The 22305-nt window shown below is 35.7% G+C and overlaps 1 protein-coding gene across 1 annotated transcript in view; it reads right to left on the reverse strand.

The window, feature by feature from the left end:
* LOC102806954 (endoribonuclease LACTB2-like) overlaps positions 1 to 22305 on the reverse strand; it is an 86327-nt gene that overhangs the window by 39206 nt on the left and 24816 nt on the right. Inside the window, exon 5 of the mRNA XM_085507740.1 lies at positions 16480 to 16704. Within this exon, the coding sequence (XP_085363866.1) occupies positions 16480 to 16704 (225 nt within the window). The remainder of the gene's footprint in view (positions 1 to 16479; positions 16705 to 22305) is intronic.

A 22305-nucleotide genomic window follows, 5' to 3' on the forward strand; every position in this document is an offset into this window, starting at 1 on the left:
AGAAATATCCCTAGTTGGTTGATGTGTTCACAAATATGAAACATGACTGTAATGAGTACAAGACAGAAATACCCCTAGTTGGTTGATGTGTTCACAAATATGAAACATCACTGTAATGAGTACAAGACAGAAATACCCTTAGTTGGTTGATGTGTTCACAAATATGAAACATCACTGCAATGAGTACAAGACAGAAATACCCCTAGTTGGTTGATGTGTTCACAAATATGAAACATCACTGCAATGTGTACAAGACAGAAATACCCCTAGTTGGTTGATGTGTTCACAAATATGAAACATCACTGCAATGAGTACAAGACAGAAATACCCCTAGTTGGTTGATGTGTTCACAAATATGAAACACAACTGCAATGAGTACAAGACAGAAATATCCCTAGTTGGTTGATGAGTTCACAAATATGAAACACCACTGCAATGAGTACAAGACAGAAATACCCCTAGTTGGTTGATGTGTTCACAAATATGAAACACCACTGCAATGAGTACAAGACAGAAATATCCCTAGTTGGTTGATGTGTTCACAAATATGAAACATCACTGCAATGAGTACAAGACAGAAATACCCCTAGTTGGTTGATGTGTTCACAAATATGAAACATCACTGTAATGAGTACAAGACAGAAATACCCCTAGTTGGTTGATGTGTTCACAAATATGAAACATCACTGCAATGAGTACAAGACAGAAATATCCCTAGTTGGTTGATGTGTTCACAAATATGAAACATCACTGCAATGAGTACAAGACAGAAATACCCCTAGTTGGTTGATGTGTTCACAAATATGAAACACCACTGCAATGAGTACAAGACAGAAATACCCCTAGTTGGTTGAAGTGTTCACAAATATGAAACACCACTGCAATGAGTACAAGACAGAAATACCCCTAGTTGGTTGATGTGTTCACAAATATGAAACATCACTGCAATGAGTACAAGACAGAAATATCCCTAGTTGGTTGATGTGTTCACAAATATGAAACATCACTGTAATGAGTACAAGACAGAAATACCCCTAGTTGGTTGATGTGTTCACAAATATGAAACATCACTGTAATGAGTACAAGACAGAAATACCCCTAGTTGGTTGATGTGTTCACAAATATGAAACATCACTGCAATGAGTACAAGACAGAAATATCCCTAGTTGGTTGATGTGTTCACAAATATGAAACATCACTGCAATGAGTACAAGACAGAAATACCCCTAGTTGGTTGATGTGTTCACAAATATGAAACATCACTGCAATGAGTACAAGACAGAAATACCCCTAGTTGGTTGATGTGTTCACAAATATGAAACACCACTGCAATGAGTACAAGACAGAAATATCCCTAGTTGGTTGATGTGTTCACAAATATGAAACACCACTGCAATGAGTACAAGACAGAAATACCCCTAGTTGGTTGATGTGTTCACAAATATGAAACACCACTACAATGAGTACAAGACAGAAATATCCCTAGTTGGTTGATGTGTTCACAAATATGAAACATCACTGCAATGAGTACAAGACAGAAATACCCCTAGTTGGTTGATGTGTACACAAATATGAAACATCACTGCAATGAGTACAAGACAGAAATACCCCTAGTTGGTTACTGTGTTCACAAATATGAAACACCACTGCAATGAGTACAAGACAGAAATATCCCTAGTTGGTTGATGTGTTCACAAATATGAAACATCACTGCAATGAGTACAAGACAGAAATACCCCTAGTTGGTTGATGTGTTCACAAATATGAAACACCACTGCAATGAGTACAAGACAGAAATACCCCTAGTTGGTTGATGTGTTCACAAATATGAAACATCACTGCAATGAGTACAAGACAGAAATATCCCTAGTTGGTTGATGTGTTCACAAATATGAAACATCACTGCAATGAGTACAAGACAGAAATATCCCTAGTTGGTTGATGTGTTCACAAATATGAAACATCACTGCAATGAGTACAAGACAGAAATACCCCTAGTTGGTTGATGTGTTCACAAATATGAAACATCACTGCAATGAGTACAAGACAGAAATACCCCTAGTTGGTTACTGTGTTCACAAATATGAAACATCACTGCAATGAGTACAAGACAGAAATATCCCTAGTTGGTTGATGTGTTCACAAATATGAAACATCACTGCAATGAGAACAAGACAGAAATACCCCTAGTTGGTTGATGTGTTCACAAATATGAAACATCACTGCAATGAGTACAAGACAGAAATACCCCTAGTTGGTTACTGTGTTCACAAATATGAAACATCACTGCAATGAGTACAAGACAGAAATATCCCTAGTTGGTTGATGTGTTCACAAATATGAAACATCACTGCAATGAGTACAAGACAGAAATACCCCTAGTTGGTTGATGTGTTCACAAATATGAAACATCACTGCAATGAGTACAAGACAGAAATACCCCTAGTTGGTTGATGTGTTCACAAATATGAAACATCACTGCAATGAGTACAAGACAGAAATACCCCTAGTTGGTTACTGTGTTCACAAATATGAAACATCACTGCAATGAGTACAAAACAGAAATACCCCTAGTTGGTTGATGTGTTCACAAATATGAAACATCACTGCAATGAGTACAAGACAGAAATACCCCTAGTTGGTTACTGTGTTCACAAATATGAAACATCACTGCAATGAGTACAAGACAGAAATATCCCTAGTTGGTTGATGTGTTCACAAATATGAAACATCACTGCAATGAGTACAAGACAGAAATATCCCTAGTTGGTTGATGTGTTCACAAATATGAAACATCACTGCAATGAGTACAAGACAGAAATACCCCTAGTTGGTTACTGTGTTCACAAATATGAAACACCACTGCAATGAGTACAAGACAGAAATATCCCTAGTTGGTTGATGTGTTCACAAATATGAAACATCACTGCAATGAGTACAAGACAGAAATACCCCTAGTTGGTTGATGTGTTCACAAATATGAAACACCACTGCAATGAGTACAAGACAGAAATATCCCTAGTTGGTTGATGTGTTCACAAATATGAAACATCACTGCAATGAGTACAAGACAGAAATATCCCTAGTTGGTTGATGTGTTCACAAATATGAAACATCACTGCAATGAGTACAAGACAGAAATATCCCTAGTTGGTTGATGTGTTCACAAATATGAAACATCACTGCAATGAGTACAAGACAGAAATACCCCTAGTTGTTTGATGTGTTCACAAATATGAAACATCACTGCAATGAGTACAAGACAGAAATATCCCTAGTTGGTTGATGTGTTCACAAATATGAAACATCACTGCAATGAGTACAAGACAGAAATATCCCTAGTTGGTTGATGTGTTCACAAATATGAAACATCACTGCAATGAGTACAAGACAGAAATACCCCTAGTCAGTTGATGTGTTCACAAATATGAAACACCACTGCAATGAGTACAAGACAGAAATATCCCTAGTTGGTTGATGTGTTCACAAATATGAAACACCACTGCAATGAGTACAAGACAGAAATATCCCTAGTTGGTTGATGTGTTCACAAATATGAAACATCACTGCAATGAGTACAAGACAGAAATAACCCTAGTTGGTTGATGTGTTCACAAATATGAAACACCACTGCAATGAGTACAAGACAGAAATAACCCTAGTTTGTTGATGTGTTCACAAATATGAAACATCACTGCAATGAGTACAAGACAGAAATACCCCTAGTTGGTTGATGTGTTCACAAATATGAAACATCACTGTAATGAGTACAAGACAGAAATACGCCTAGTTGGTTGATGTGTTCACAAATATGAAACATCACTGCAATGAGTACAAGACAGAAATACCCCTAGTCGGTTGATGTGTTCACAAATATGAAACACCACTGCAATGAGTACAAGACAGAAATACCCCTAGTTGGTTGATGTGTTCACAAATATGAAACATCACTGTAATGAGAACAAGACAGAAATACCCCTAGTTGGTTGATGTGTTCACAAATATGAAACATCACTGTAATGAGTACAAGACAGAAATACCCCTAGTTGGTTGATGTGTTCACAAATATGAAACATCACTGTAATGAGTACAAGACAGAAATACCCCTAGTTGGTTGATGTGTTCACAAATATGAAACATCACTGCAATAAGTACAAGAGAGAAATACCCCTAGTTGGTTGATGTGTTCACAAATATGAAACATCACTGCAATGAGTACAAGACAGAAATACCCCTAGTTGGTTGATGTGTTCACAAATATGAAACATCACTGTAATGAGTACAAGACAGAAATATCCCTAGTTGGTTGATGTGTTCACAAATATGAAACATCACTGCAATGAGTACAAGACAGAAATACCCCTAGTTGGTTCATGTGTTCACAAATATGAAACATCACTGCAATGAGTACAAGACAGAAATACCCCTAGTTGGTTGATGTGTTCACAAATATGAAACATCACTGCAATGAGTACAAGACAGAAATATCCCTAGTTGGTTGATGTGTTCACAAATATGAAACATCACTGTAATGAGTACAAGACAGAAATACCCCTAGTTGGTTGATGTGTTCACAAATATGAAACATCACTGCAATGAGTACAAGACAGAAATACCCCTAGGTGGTTGATGTGTTCACAAATAAGAAACATCACTGCAATGAGTACAAGACAGAAATACCCCTAGTTGGTTGATGTGTTCAAAAATATGAAACATCACTGCAATGAGTACAAGACAGAAATACCCCTCGTTGGTTGATGTGTTCACAAATATGAAACACCACTGCAATGAGTACAAGCCAGAAATACCCCTAGTTGGTTGATGTGTTCACAAATATGAAACATCACTGCAATGAGTACAAGACAGAAATACCCCTAGTTGGTTGATGTGTTCACAAATATGAAACACCACTGCAATGAGTACAAGACAGAAATATCCCTAGTTGGTTGATGTGTTCACAAATATGAAACATCACTGCAATGAGTACAAGACAGAAATACCCCTAGTTGGTTGATGTGTTCACAAATATGAAACACCACTGCAATGAGTACAAGACAGAAATACCCCTAGTTGGTTGATGTGTTCACAAATATGAAACATCACTGCAATGAGTACAAGACAGAAATATCCCTAGTTGGTTGATGTGTTCACAAATATGAAACATCACTGTAATGAGTACAAGACAGAAATACCCCTAGTTGGTTGATGTGTTCACAAATATGAAACACCACTGCAATGAGTACAAGACAGAAATATCCCTAGTTGGTTGATGTGTTCACAAATATGAAACATCACTGCAATGAGTACAAGACAGAAATACCCCTAGTTGGTTGATGTGTTCACAAATATGAAACATCACTGTAATGAGTACAAGACAGAAATACCCCTAGTTGGTTGATGTGTTCACAAATATGAAACATCACTGCAATGAGTACAAGACAGAAATATCCCTAGTTGGTTGATGTGTTCACAAATATGAAACATCACTGTAATGACTACAAGACAGAAATACCCCTAGTTGGTTGATGTGTTCACAAATATGAAACATCACTGTAATGAGTACAAGACAGAAATACCCCTAGTTGGTTGATGTGTTCACAAATATGAAACATCACTGCAATGAGTACAAGACAGAAATACCCCTAGTTGGTTGATGTGTTCACAAATATGAAACATCACTGCAATGAGTACAAGACAGAAATACCCCTAGTTGGTTGATGTGTTCACAAATATGAAACATCACTGCAATGAGTACAAGACAGAAATACCCCTAGTTGGTTGATGTGTTCACAAATATGAAACACCACTGCAATGAGTACAAGACAGAAATATCCCTAGTTGGTTGATGTGTTCACAAATATGAAACACCACTGCAATGAGTACAAGACAGAAATACCCCTAGTTGGTTGATGTGTTCACAAATATGAAACACCACTGCAATGAGTACAAGACAGAAATATCCCTAGTTGGTTGATGTGTTCACAAATATGAAACATCACTGCAATGAGTACAAGACAGAAATACCCCTAGTTGGTTGATGTGTTCACAAATATGAAACATCACTGTAATGAGTACAAGACAGAAATACCCCTAGTTGGTTGATGTGTTCACAAATATGAAACATCACTGCAATGAGTACAAGACAGAAATACCCCTAGTTGGTTGATGTGTTCACAAATATGAAACATCACTGCAATGAGTACAAGACAGAAATACCCCTAGTTGGTTACTGTGTTCACAAATATGAAACATCACTGCAATGAGTACAAGACAGAAATATCCCTAGTTGGTTGATGTGTTCACAAATATGAAACATCACTGTAATGAGTACAAGACAGAAATACCCCTAGTTGGTTGAAGTGTTCACAAATATGAAACATCACTGCAATGAGTACAAGACAGAAATATCCCTAGTTGGTTGATGTGTTCACAAATATGAAACATCACTGCAATGAGTACAAGACAGAAATACCCCTAGTTGGTTGATGTGTTCACAAATATGAAACACCACTGCAATGAGTACAAGACAGAAATACCCCTAGTTGGTTGAAGTGTTCACAAATATGAAACACCACTGCAATGAGTACAAGACAGAAATACCCCTAGTTGGTTGATGTGTTCACAAATATGAAACATCACTGCAATGAGTACAAGACAGAAATATCCCTAGTTGGTTGATGTGTTCACAAATATGAAACATCACTGTAATGAGTACAAGACAGAAATACCCCTAGTTGGTTGATGTGTTCACAAATATGAAACATCACTGTCATGAGTACAAGACAGAAATACCCCTAGTTGGTTGATGTGTTCACAAATATGAAACACCACTGCAATGAGTACAAGACAGAAATACCCCTAGTTGGTTGATGTGTTCACAAATATGAAACACCACTGCAATGAGTACAAGACAGAAATATCCCTAGTTGGTTGATGTGTTCACAAATATGAAACATCACTGCAATGAGTACAAGACAGAAATACCCCTAGTTGGTTGATGTGTTCACAAATATGAAACACCACTGCAATGAGTACAAGACAGAAATACCCCTAGTTGGTTGATGTGTTCACAAATATGAAACATCACTGCAATGAGTACAAGACAGAAATATCCCTAGTTGGTTGATGTGTTCACAAATATGAAACATCACTGTAATGAGTACAAGACAGAAATACCCCTAGTTGGTTGATGTGTTCACAAATATGAAACATCACTGTAATGAGTACAAGACAGAAATACCCCTAGTTGGTTGATGTGTTCACAAATATGAAACATCACTGCAATGAGTACAAGACAGAAATACCCCTAGTTGGTTGATGTGTTCACAAATATGAAACACCACTGTAATGAGTACAAGACAGAAATACCTCTAGTTGGTTGATGTGTTCACAAATATGAAACATCACTGTAATGAGTACAAGACAGAAATACCCCTAGTTGGTTGATGTGTTCACAAATATGAAACATCACTGCAATGAGTACAAGACAGAAATACCCCTAGTTGGTTGATGTGTTCACAAATATGAAACATCACTGCAATGAGTACAAGACAGAAATACCCCTAGTTGGTTGATGTGTTCACAAATATGAAACATCACTGCAATGAGTACAAGACAGAAATACCCCTAGTTGGTTGATGTGTTCACAAATATGAAACACCACTGCAATGAGTACAAGACAGAAATATCCCTAGTTGGTTGATGTGTTCACAAATATGAAACACCACTGCAATGAGTACAAGACAGAAATACCCCTAGTTGGTTGATGTGTTCACAAATATGAAACACCACTGCAATGAGTACAAGACAGAAATATCCCTAGTTGGTTGATGTGTTCACAAATATGAAACATCACTGCAATGAGTACAAGACAGAAATACCCCTAGTTGGTTGATGTGTTCACAAATATGAAACATCACTGTAATGAGTACAAGACAGAAATACCCCTAGTTGGTTGATGTGTTCACAAATATGAAACATCACTGCAATGAGTACAAGACAGAAATACCCCTAGTTGGTTGATGTGTTCACAAATATGAAACATCACTGCAATGAGTACAAGACAGAAATACCCCTAGTTGGTTACTGTGTTCACAAATATGAAACATCACTGCAATGAGTACAAGACAGAAATATCCCTAGTTGGTTGATGTGTTCACAAATATGAAACATCACTGCAATGAGTACAAGACAGAAATACCCCTAGTTGGTTGATGTGTTCACAAATATGAAACATCACTGCAATGAGTACAAGACAGAAATACCCCTAGTTGGTTGATGTGTTCACAAATATGAAACATCACTGCAATGAGTACAAGACAGAAATACCCCTAGTTGGTTGATGTGTTCACAAATATGAAACACCACTGCAATGAGTACAAGCCAGAAATACCCCTAGTTGGTTGATGTGTTCACAAATATGAAACATCACTGCAATGAGTACAAGACAGAAATACCCCTAGTTGGTTGATGTGTTCACAAATATGAAACACCACTGCAATGAGTACAAGACAGAAATATCCCTAGTTGGTTGATGTGTTCACAAATATGAAACATCACTGCAATGAGTACAAGACAGAAATACCCCTAGTTGGTTGATGTGTTCACAAATATGAAACACCACTGCAATGAGTACAAGACAGAAATACCCCTAGTTGGTTGATGTGTTCACAAATATGAAACATCACTGCAATGAGTACAAGACAGAAATATCCCTAGTTGGTTGATGTGTTCACAAATATGAAACATCACTGTAATGAGTACAAGACAGAAATACCCCTAGTTGGTTGATGTGTTCACAAATATGAAACATCACTGTAATGAGTACAAGACAGAAATACCCCTAGTTGGTTGATGTGTTCACAAATATGAAACATCACTGCAATGAGTACAAGACAGAAATACCCCTAGTTGGTTGATGTGTTCACAAATATGAAACACCACTGCAATGAGTACAAGACAGAAATATCCCTAGTTGGTTGATGTGTTCACAAATATGAAACATCACTGCAATGAGTACAAGACAGAAATACCCCTAGTTGGTTGATGTGTTCACAAATATGAAACATCACTGTAATGAGTACAAGACAGAAATACCCCTAGTTGGTTGAAGTGTTCACAAATATGAAACATCACTGCAATGAGTACAAGACAGAAATATCCCTAGTTGGTTGATGTGTTCACAAATATGAAACATCACTGCAATGAGTACAAGACAGAAATACCCCTAGTTGGTTGATGTGTTCACAAATATGAAACACCACTGCAATGAGTACAAGACAGAAATACCCCTAGTTGGTTGAAGTGTTCACAAATATGAAACACCACTGCAATGAGTACAAGACAGAAATACCCCTAGTTGGTTGATGTGTTCACAAATATGAAACATCACTGCAATGAGTACAAGACAGAAATATCCCTAGTTGGTTGATGTGTTCACAAATATGAAACATCACTGTAATGAGTACAAGACAGAAATACCCCTAGTTGGTTGATGTGTTCACAAATATGAAACATCACTGTCATGAGTACAAGACAGAAATACCCCTAGTTGGTTGATGTGTTCACAAATATGAAACACCACTGCAATGAGTACAAGACAGAAATACCCCTAGTTGGTTGATGTGTTCACAAATATGAAACACCACTGCAATGAGTACAAGACAGAAATATCCCTAGTTGGTTGATGTGTTCACAAATATGAAACATCACTGCAATGAGTACAAGACAGAAATACCCCTAGTTGGTTGATGTGTTCACAAATATGAAACACCACTGCAATGAGTACAAGACAGAAATACCCCTAGTTGGTTGATGTGTTCACAAATATGAAACATCACTGCAATGAGTACAAGACAGAAATATCCCTAGTTGGTTGATGTGTTCACAAATATGAAACATCACTGTAATGAGTACAAGACAGAAATACCCCTAGTTGGTTGATGTGTTCACAAATATGAAACATCACTGTAATGAGTACAAGACAGAAATACCCCTAGTTGGTTGATGTGTTCACAAATATGAAACATCACTGCAATGAGTACAAGACAGAAATACCCCTAGTTGGTTGATGTGTTCACAAATATGAAACACCACTGCAATGAGTACAAGACAGAAATATCCCTAGTTGGTTGATGTGTTCACAAATATGAAACATCACTGCAATGAGTACAAGACAGAAATACCCCTAGTTGGTTGATGTGTTCACAAATATGAAACATCACTGTAATGAGTACAAGACAGAAATACCCCTAGTTGGTTGATGTGTTCACAAATATGAAACATCACTGCAATGAGTACAAGACAGAAATATCCCTAGTTGGTTGATGTGTTCACAAATATGAAACATCACTGCAATGAGTACAAGACAGAAATACCCCTAGTTGGTTGATGTGTTCACAAATATGAAACACCACTGCAATGAGTACAAGACAGAAATACCCCTAGTTGGTTGAAGTGTTCACAAATATGAAACACCACTGCAATGAGTACAAGACAGAAATACCCCTAGTTGGTTGATGTGTTCACAAATATGAAACATCACTGCAATGAGTACAAGACAGAAATATCCCTAGTTGGTTGATGTGTTCACAAATATGAAACATCACTGTAATGAGTACAAGACAGAAATACCCCTAGTTGGTTGATGTGTTCACAAATATGAAACATCACTGTAATGAGTACAAGACAGAAATACCCCTAGTTGGTTGATGTGTTCACAAATATGAAACATCACTGCAATGAGTACAAGACAGAAATACCCCTAGTTGGTTGATGTGTTCACAAATATGAAACATCACTGCAATGAGTACAAGACAGAAATATCCCTAGTTGGTTGATGTGTTCACAAATATGAAACACCACTGCAATGAGTACAAGACAGAAATATCCCTAGTTGGTTGATGTGTTCACAAATATGAAACATCACTGCAATGAGTACAAGACAGAAATACCCCTAGTTGGTTGATGTGTTCACAAATATGAAACACCACTGCAATGAGTACAAGACAGAAATACCCCTAGTTGGTTGATGTGTTCACAAATATGAAACATCACTGCAATGAGTACAAGACAGAAATATCCCTAGTTGGTTGATGTGTTCACAAATATGAAACATCACTGTAATGAGTACAAGACAGAAATACCCCTAGTTGGTTGATGTGTTCACAAATATGAAACATCACTGTAATGAGTACAAGACAGAAATACCCCTAGTTGGTTGATGTGTTCACAAATATGAAACATCACTGCAATGAGTACAAGACAGAAATACCCCTAGTTGGTTGATGTGTTCACAAATATGAAACACCACTGCAATGAGTACAAGACAGAAATATCCCTAGTTGGTTGATGTGTTCACAAATATGAAACATCACTGCAATGAGTACAAGACAGAAATACCCCTAGTTGGTTGATGTGTTCACAAATATGAAACATCACTGTAATGAGTACAAGACAGAAATACCCCTAGTTGGTTGATGTGTTCACAAATATGAAACATCACTGCAATGAGTACAAGACAGAAATATCCCTAGTTGGTTGATGTGTTCACAAATATGAAACATCACTGCAATGAGTACAAGACAGAAATACCCCTAGTTGGTTGATGTGTTCACAAATATGAAACACCACTGCAATGAGTACAAGACAGAAATACCCCTAGTTGGTTGAAGTGTTTACAAATATGAAACACCACTGCAATGAGTACAAGACAGAAATACCCCTAGTTGGTTGATGTGTTCACAAATATGAAACATCACTGCAATGAGTACAAGACAGAAATATCCCTAGTTGGTTGATGTGTTCACAAATATGAAACATCACTGTAATGAGTACAAGACAGAAATACCCCTAGTTGGTTGATGTGTTCACAAATATGAAACATCACTGTAATGAGTACAAGACAGAAATACCCCTAGTTGGTTGATGTGTTCACAAATATGAAACATCACTGCAATGAGTACAAGACAGAAATACCCCTAGTTGGTTGATGTGTTCACAAATATGAAACATCACTGCAATGAGTACAAGACAGAAATACCCCTAGTTGGTTGATGTGTTCACAAATATGAAACATCACTGCAATGAGTACAAGACAGAAATACCCCTAGATGGTTGATGTGTTCACAAATATGAAACACCACTGCAATGAGTACAAGACAGAAATATCCCTAGTTGGTTGATGTGTTCACAAATATGAAACACCACTGCAATGAGTACAAGACAGAAATACCCCTAGTTGGTTGAAGTGTTCACAAATATGAAACACCACTGCAATGAGTACAAGACAGAAATACCCCTAGTTGGTTGATGTGTTCACAAATATGAAACATCACTGCAATGAGTACAAGACAGAAATATCCCTAGTTGGTTGATGTGTTCACAAATATGAAACATCACTGTAATGAGTACAAGACAGAAATACCCCTAGTTGGTTGATGTGTTCACAAATATGAAACATCACTGTAATGAGTACAAGACAGAAATACCCCTAGTTGGTTGATGTGTTCACAAATATGAAACATCACTGCAATGAGTACAAGACAGAAATACCCCTAGTTGGTTGATGTGTTCACAAATATGAAACATCACTGCAATGAGTACAAGACAGAAATATCCCTAGTTGGTTGATGTGTTCACAAATATGAAACACCACTGCAATGAGTACAAGACAGAAATATCCCTAGTTGGTTGATGTGTTCACAAATATGAAACATCACTGCAATGAGTACAAGACAGAAATACCCCTAGTTGGTTGATGTGTTCACAAATATGAAACACCACTGCAATGAGTACAAGACAGAAATACCCCTAGTTGGTTGATGTGTTCACAAATATGAAACATCACTGCAATGAGTACAAGACAGAAATATCCCTAGTTGGTTGATGTGTTCACAAATATGAAACATCACTGTAATGAGTACAAGACAGAAATACCCCTAGTTGGTTGATGTGTTCACAAATATGAAACATCACTGTAATGAGTACAAGACAGAAATACCCCTAGTTGGTTGATGTGTTCACAAATATGAAACATCACTGCAATGAGTACAAGACAGAAATACCCCTAGTTGGTTGATGTGTTCACAAATATGAAACACCACTGCAATGAGTACAAGACAGAAATATCCCTAGTTGGTTGATGTGTTCACAAATATGAAACATCACTGCAATGAGTACAAGACAGAAATACCCCTAGTTGGTTGATGTGTTCACAAATATGAAACATCACTGTAATGAGTACAAGACAGAAATACCCCTAGTTGGTTGATGTGTTCACAAATATGAAACATCACTGCAATGAGTACAAGACAGAAATATCCCTAGTTGGTTGATGTGTTCACAAATATGAAACATCACTGCAATGAGTACAAGACAGAAATACCCCTAGTTGGTTGATGTGTTCACAAATATGAAACACCACTGCAATGAGTACAAGACAGAAATACCCCTAGTTGGTTGAAGTGTTCACAAATATGAAACACCACTGCAATGAGTACAAGACAGAAATACCCCTAGTTGGTTGATGTGTTCACAAATATGAAACATCACTGCAATGAGTACAAGACAGAAATATCCCTAGTTGGTTGATGTGTTCACAAATATGAAACATCACTGTAATGAGTACAAGACAGAAATACCCCTAGTTGGTTGATGTGTTCACAAATATGAAACATCACTGTAATGAGTACAAGACAGAAATACCCCTAGTTGGTTGATGTGTTCACAAATATGAAACATCACTGCAATGAGTACAAGACAGAAATACCCCTAGTTGGTTGATGTGTTCACAAATATGAAACATCACTGCAATGAGTACAAGACAGAAATACCCCTAGTTGGTTGATGTGTTCACAAATATGAAACATCACTGCAATGAGTACAAGACAGAAATACCCCTAGATGGTTGATGTGTTCACAAATATGAAACACCACTGCAATGAGTACAAGACAGAAATATCCCTAGTTGGTTGATGTGTTCACAAATATGAAACACCACTGAAATGAGTACAAGACAGAAATACCCCTAGTTGGTTGATGTGTTCACAAATATGAAACACCACTGCAATGAGTACAAGACAGAAATATCCCTAGTTGGTTGATGTGTTCACAAATATGAAACATCACTGCAATGAGTACAAGACAGAAATACCCCTAGTTGGTTGATGTGTTCACAAATATGAAACATCACTGTAATGAGTACAAGACAGAAATACCCCTAGTTGGTTGATGTGTTCACAAATATGAAACATCACTGCAATGAGTACAAGACAGAAATACCCCTAGTTGGTTGATGTGTTCACAAATATGAAACATCACTGCAATGAGTACAAGACAGAAATACCCCTAGTTGGTTACTGTGTTCACAAATATGAAACATCACTGCAATGAGTACAAGACAGAAATATCCCTAGTTGGTTGATGTGTTCACAAATATGAAACATCACTGCAATGAGTACAAGACAGAAATACCCCTAGTTGGTTGATGTGTTCACAAATATGAAACATCACTGCAATGAGTACAAGACAGAAATACCCCTAGTTGGTTGATGTGTTCACAAATATGAAACATCACTGCAATGAGTACAAGACAGAAATACCCCTAGTTGGTTACTGTGTTCACAAATATGAAACATCACTGCAATGAGTACAAAACAGAAATACCCCTAGTTGGTTGATGTGTTCACAAATATGAAACATCACTGCAATGAGTACAAGACAGAAATACCCCTAGTTGGTTACTGTGTTCACAAATATGAAACATCGCTGCAATGAGTACAAGACAGAAATATCCCTAGTTGGTTGATGTGTTCACAAATATGAAACATCACTGCAATGAGTACAAGACAGAAATACCCCTAGTTGGTTGATGTGTTCACAAATATGAAACATCACTGCAATGAGTACAAGACAGAAATACCCCTAGTTGGTTGATGTGTTCACCAATATGAAACACCACTGCAATGAGTACAAGACAGAAATACCCCTAGTTGGTTGAGATTAAATTAATACTATGTATAGTGTTGTTCACTGTTATGTGGTGATATAGAGCACATCCTGAAAACAATGCATCATACTATGATAGAATGGAAATGAAAGTTGATCCGGGAACAGATCATACTAGTATGTCCATTGATCACACGATATAGAGTTGACAATGAGAGCAAATTCTAGCAACTAATTTTATAGATTGTGTTTTCATAATTCATAATTTTAATAAATTGTGATATTTTGTTTATTGTTTATATACAAAAATATTTATTTGACATTTGTTTAAGAAACTCCCTAACTTTGTTAAAGAAACAGCGGTCAAAGATAAAGCGCTCCTCATCTTCAATATCATTTGTTTTAATTTTTTGGAAAAATCTATATTTAGCCTGTACTTTAGGAGTTTTTCTCATTTCTAATTCAATTTCCAGATTGTGACGACAGTTTGATAGCATTTTACACAAATTAAAATCACATATTTCAGACAGGTATTTTTCAAATGTATAGTTTGTTTTAAATCAACCAATATCATATCCTAAGTATTATGCAATAGAAAATGTGAATCCATAAGCACATTCATATTTAACTTGAATGAACATTGAATGTGTCACTTTCTAGCAATGTTTTACAATAGAAAACAAACTTCACGATGTAATGCATAATCTCAAATCTGCATTTCTGATGAAAGTTATTGTGAACTAAACATAATTCAAAGAAATTGTCAATGCCACATCGTTTGTATGCTTGGAACAAGTTTCCTATTAGCCCTATACACAATGTAAATCTTCATACACATTGATGATTCTGGGGATTAATGTTATCAGTTTGTAAATTAACAATGAGGGCTTCTGTAAACATACGCTGTGCAAGTGAGCAACAACAGTAATTAATACAGCCATATACCTCCAATAAACAAGCATGGGGGCAACTGAATTGGACCTTTCACTTTTTCACCACTAGACTTTCTCGCCCAAATTTTTCTGCACTTTTTTTTTTCAATTCTTCAATATTTCTGGGAATGAACCCTAAATTTTAAGCCAACAGACAAAATTTGAGACAATTTTCCGTTTTAACTAAAAAAATTTGGCTATTTTTGTCCCAATCTTCTGAAGGAAAGTGCAGACTATAAACAGAACTATTTTGTGAATTTGTGATGAAAAGAGGGAAATAGGGTGGTGAAAAGTTTAAAAGACTTTCATCATCATCAACACATATTGTCTGCAATTGATCTTTACACACTGAATGTTTCATGTTTATTATGATTGTAACTAAAACTATTCTAATTCAACTGCCTTTTTACCCCTGAATTCCATATTGTACTGCATTGTACTCGAAGAATCGCATTGTCCTTTCATGTTGGCAAAAATTTGGTGTGAATTTGACACAATCATAAGACTGTCATATACCATATAGCCACCAGTTTTCAAGTGTACCCAACCCACCCTGTCATTTACAAGTCGTCAACTGCAATATTATATAAAATATACTCACTGTATATATCAATCTGACCAATTCCATTGCAGTCAGTGATTTATTTCTGTGTTTGTCTAACATGTTGAGAATTTGTTGTTCTCGTTCATTTCTATGGTCCACATAGAACTGTATTTTGGATACTGCGTCATCAATTACTGGGCCGTGACCAGGATAGAGAACACATGGCTTCAAGTCAATTATTTTATGCAAAGATTTCATGTAATCGTACAGATCTTCAAATACCTTGAATAAAACAAAATATATTTACCATTGTGAAATAATGTTAAAATATATTTACTAAATAACATGCGAAAATATGTAATAATAGGAATATCATAATAATAATTTATTGTATCCTTAGAAGTAGCTTTCATTGGTTGTCAAAAATAAAATACACAACATTTAATATAATGTAGTTGTCTTTTTATTGATAAAATTGCTCTTTGTTAATTTAGCAAAAAGATCAGTTATGTGAAATTTGTAATAATAAGACCAACAAAATATGTTAAAGGGCAGCGGTTGTCACACCACACATGTGCAATACTTTATAAACAGTGATTTTCCCATAATCCAATGCGTTCTCCCAGTGGCAAGCACTACCCAGAGTTTTTCAATGCATTCCAGGTCAGCCCGGAAATTACCAAGTTAAACTTTTGTAGTGTCTCTTTTTTTGTTTCTGTTATTTTATGAAATATTCAAAGCAGCAATCTTAATATGTGACCAATATCTCACGCATGGTCACTGCGATAGGAACTGTTCTTTAAATTGTCTGAGTCAATCATTTTGAATATATGCCAACCAAAAGCCATTTTGAATATATGACCACTAGTCAGCCATTTTGAATATATAACCACTAGTCAGCAATTTTGAATATATGACCACTAGTCCACCATTTTGAATATATAACCACTAGTCAACCATTTTGAATATATGACCACTTGTCAGCAATTTTGAATATATGACCATCAGTCAGCCCTTTAGAATATATGACCACTAGTCAGCCATTTTGAATATATAACCACTAGTCAGCCATCTTGAATATATGACCACTAGTCAGCCATTTTGAATATATTACAATATATTACCACTAGTCAACCATTTTGAATATATGACCACTAGTCAGCCATTTTGAATATATGACCACTAGTCAGCCATTTTGAATATATTACAATATATTACCACTAGTCAACCATTTTGAATATATGACCACTAGTCAGCCATTTTGAATATATGACCACTAGTCAACCATTTTGTATATATGACCACTAAGCAGCCATTTGGAATATATGACCACTAATCAGCCATTTTGAATATATGACCACGAGTCAGCCATTCTATATATATATATGACCACTAGTCAGCCATTTTGAATATATGACCACTAGTCAACCATTTTGAATATATGACCACTAGTTAGCCATTTTGAATATATGACCATTAGTCAGCCATTTTGAATATATGAGCATTAGTCAGCCATTTTGAATATATGACCATTAGTCAGCCTTTTGAATATATGACCACTAGTCATCCATTTTGAATATATGACCACTAGTCAGCCATTTTGAATATGTGACCATTAGTCAGCCATTTTGAATATATGACCACTAGTCAACCATTTTGAATATATGACCACTAGTTAGCCATTTTGAATATATGACCATTAGTCAGCCATTTTGAATATATGACCATTAGTCAGCCATTTTGAATATATGACCATTAGTCAGCCATTTTGAATATATGACCACTAGTCATCCATTTTGAATATATGACCACAAGTCAGGCATTTTGAATATATGCCAACCAGAAGCCATTTTGAATATATGACCACTAGTCAGCCATTTTGAATATATGACCACTTGTCAGCCATTTTGAATATATATCATCACTAGTCAGCCATTTTGAATATATGACCATGTGTCAGCCATTTTGAATATATGACCACTAGTCAGCCATTTTGAATATATGACCACTAGTCAACTATTTTGAATATATGACCACTAGTCAGCAATTTTGAATATGTGACCATTAGTCAGCCATTTAGAATATATGACCACTAGTCAGCCATTTTGAATATATGACCACTAGTCAACCATTTTGAATATATGACCACTAGTCAACCATTTTGAATATATGACCACTAGTCAACCATTTTGAATATATGACCACTAGTCAACCATTTTGAATATACGACCACTTGTCAGCAATTTTGAATATATGACCATCAGTCAGCCCTTTAGAATATATGACCACTAGTCAACCATTTTGAATATATGACCACTTGTCAGCAATTTTGAATATATGACCACTAGTCAACCATTTTGAATATATATGACCACTAGTCAGCCATTCTAAATATATATGACCACTAGTCAGCCATTTTGAATATATGACCACTAGTCAGCCATTTTGAATATATGAGCATTAGTCAGCCATTTTGAATATATGAGCATTAGTCAGCCATTTTGAATATTATAACCACTAGTCAGCCATTTTGAATATATGACCACTAGTCATCCATTTTGTATATATGACCACTAATCAGCCATTTTGAATATATGACCACAAGTCAACCATTTTGAATATGTGACCATTAGTCAGCCATTTTGAAAATATGACCACTAGTCAGCCATTTTGAATATATGATCACTAGTCATCCATTTTGTACATATGACCACTAATCAGCCATTTTGAATATATGACCACTAGTCAACCATTTTGAATATATGACCACTTGTCAGCCCTTTAGAATATATGACCACTAGTCAGCCATTCTAAATATATATGACCACTAGTCAGCCATTTGGAATATATGACCACTAGTCAGCCATTCTAAATATATATGACCACTAGTCAGCCCTTTAGAATATATGACCACTAGTCAACCATTTTGAATATATGACCACTTGTCAGCTATTTTGAATATATGACCACTAGTCAGCCCTTTAGAATATATGACCACTTGTCAGCCATTTTGAATATATGACCAACTAATCAGCCATTTTGAATATATGACCACTAGTCATCCATTTTGTATATATGACCACGAGTCAACCATTTTGAATATATGACCACTAGTCAACCATTTTGAATATATGACCACTAGTCAGCCATTTTGAATATGTGACCACTAATCAGCCATTTTGAATATGTGACCATTAGTCAGCCATTTTGAATATATGACCACTAGTCAACCATTTTGAATATATGACCACTTGTTAGCCATTTTGAATATGTGACCATTAGTCAGCCATTTTGAATACATGAGCATTAGTCAGCCATTTTGAATATATGACCATTAGTCAGCCATTTTGAATATATATGACCACTCGTCAGCCATTTTGAATATATGACCACGAGTCAACCATTTTGAATATATGACCACTAGTCAACCATTTTGAATATATGACCACTAGTCAGCCATTTTGAATATGTGACCACTAGTCAGCCATTTTGAATATGTGACCATTAGTCAGCCATTTTGAATATATGACCACTAGTCAACCATTTTCAATATATGACCACTTGTTAGCCATTTTGAATATGTGACCATTAGTCAGCCATTTTGAATAGATGAGCATTAGTCAGCCATTTTGAATATATGACCATTAGTCAGCCATTTTGAATATATGACCACTAGTCAACCATTTTGAAGATGTGACCATTAGTCAGCCATTTTGAATATATGACCACTAGTCAACCATTTTGAATATATGACCACTAGTTAGCCATTTTGAATATGTGACCATTAGTCAGCCATTTTCAATATATGACCATTAGTCAACCATTTTGAATATATGACCTCTTGTCAGCTATTTTGAATATATGACCACTAGTTATCCATTTTGAATATATGACAACTAGTCATCCATTTTGAATATATGACCACTAGTCATCCATTTTGAATATATGACCACTAGTCAGGCATTTAGAATATATGACCACTTGTCAGCCATTTTGAATATATGACCACTAGTCAGCCATTTTGAATATGTGACCATTAGTCAGCCATTTTGAATATATGACCACTAGTTAGCCATTTTGAATATGTGACCACTATAGTCAACTATTTTGAATATATGACCACTAGTCATCCATTTTGAATATATGACCACTAGTCAGGCATTTTGAATATATGCCAACCAGAAGCCATTTTGAATATATGACCATTAGTCAGCCCTTTAGAATATATGACCACTAGTTAGCCATTTGAATATGTGACCATTAGTCAGCCATTTTAATATATGAGCATTAGTCAGCCATTTTGAATATATGACCACTAGTCAGCCATTTTGAATATATGACCACTAGTCATCCATTTTGTATATATGACCACTAATCAGCCATTTTGAATATATGACCACTTGTCAGCTATTTTGGATATATGACCACTAGTCAGCCATTCTAAATATATATGACCACTTGTCAGCTATTTTGAATATATGACCACTAGTCAGCCCTTTAGAATATATGACCACTTGTCAGCCATTTTGAATATATGACCACTAGTCAGCCATTTTGAATATATGACCACTATAGTCAACTATTTTGAATATATGACCACTAGTCAGCCATTTTGAATATATGACCATTAGTCAGCCATTTTGAATATATGACCACTAGTCAACCATTTTGAATATATGACCACTAGTTAGCCATTTTGAATATGTGAACATTAGTCAGCCATTTTCAATATATGACCATTAGTCAACCATTTTAAATATAAGACCTCTTGTCAGCTATTTTGAATATATGACCACTAGTTATCCATTTTGAATATATGACAACTAGTCATCCATTTTGAATATATGACCACTAGTCATCCATTTTGAATATTGACCACTAGTCAGGCATTTAGAATATATGACCACTTGTCAGCCATTTTGAATATATGACCACTAGTCAGCCATTTTGAATATGTGACCATTAGTCAGCAATTTTGAATATATGACCACTAGTTAGCCATTTTGAATATGTGACCACTATAGTCAACTATTTTGAAAATATGACCAATAGTCATCCATTTTGAATATATGACCACTAGTCAGGCATTTTGAATATATGCCAACCAGAAGCCATTTTGAATATATGACCATTAGTCAGCCCTTTAGAATATATGACCACTAGTTAGCCATTTTGAATATGTGACCATTAGTCAGCCATTTTGAATATATGAGCATTAGTCAGCCATTTTGAATATATGACCACTAGTCAGCCATTTTGAATATATGACCACTAGTAATCCATTTTGTATATATGACCACTAATCAGCCATTTTGCATATATGACCACAAGTCAACCATTTTGAATATGTGACCATTAGTCAGCCATTTTGAATATATGACCACTAGTCATCCATTTTGAATATTGACCACTAGTCAGGCATTTAGAATATATGACCACTTGTCAGCCATTTTGAATATATGACCACTAGTCAGCCATTTTGAATATATGACCACTAGTCAGCCATTTTGAATATATGACCACTATAGTCAACTATTTTGAATATATGACCACTAGTCAGCCATGTTGAATATATGACCACTAGTCAACCATTTTGAATATATGACCACTAATCAGCCATTTTGAATATATGACCATTAGTCAGCCCTTTAGAATATATGACCACTAGTCAACCATTTTGAATATATGACCACTTGTCAGCAATTTTGAATATATGACCACTAGTCAACCATTTTGAATATATATGACCACTAGTCAGCCATTCTAAATATATATGACCACTAGTCAGCCATTTTGAATATATGACCACTAGTCAGCCATTTTGAATATGTGACCATTAGTCAGCCATTTTGAATATATGACCACTAGTCAACCATTTTGAAT

This window comes from Saccoglossus kowalevskii, chromosome 14, assembly GCF_978046115.1.
Source record: "Saccoglossus kowalevskii chromosome 14, keSacKowa6.1, whole genome shotgun sequence".
Taxonomy (NCBI): Eukaryota; Metazoa; Hemichordata; class Enteropneusta; family Harrimaniidae; genus Saccoglossus; species Saccoglossus kowalevskii.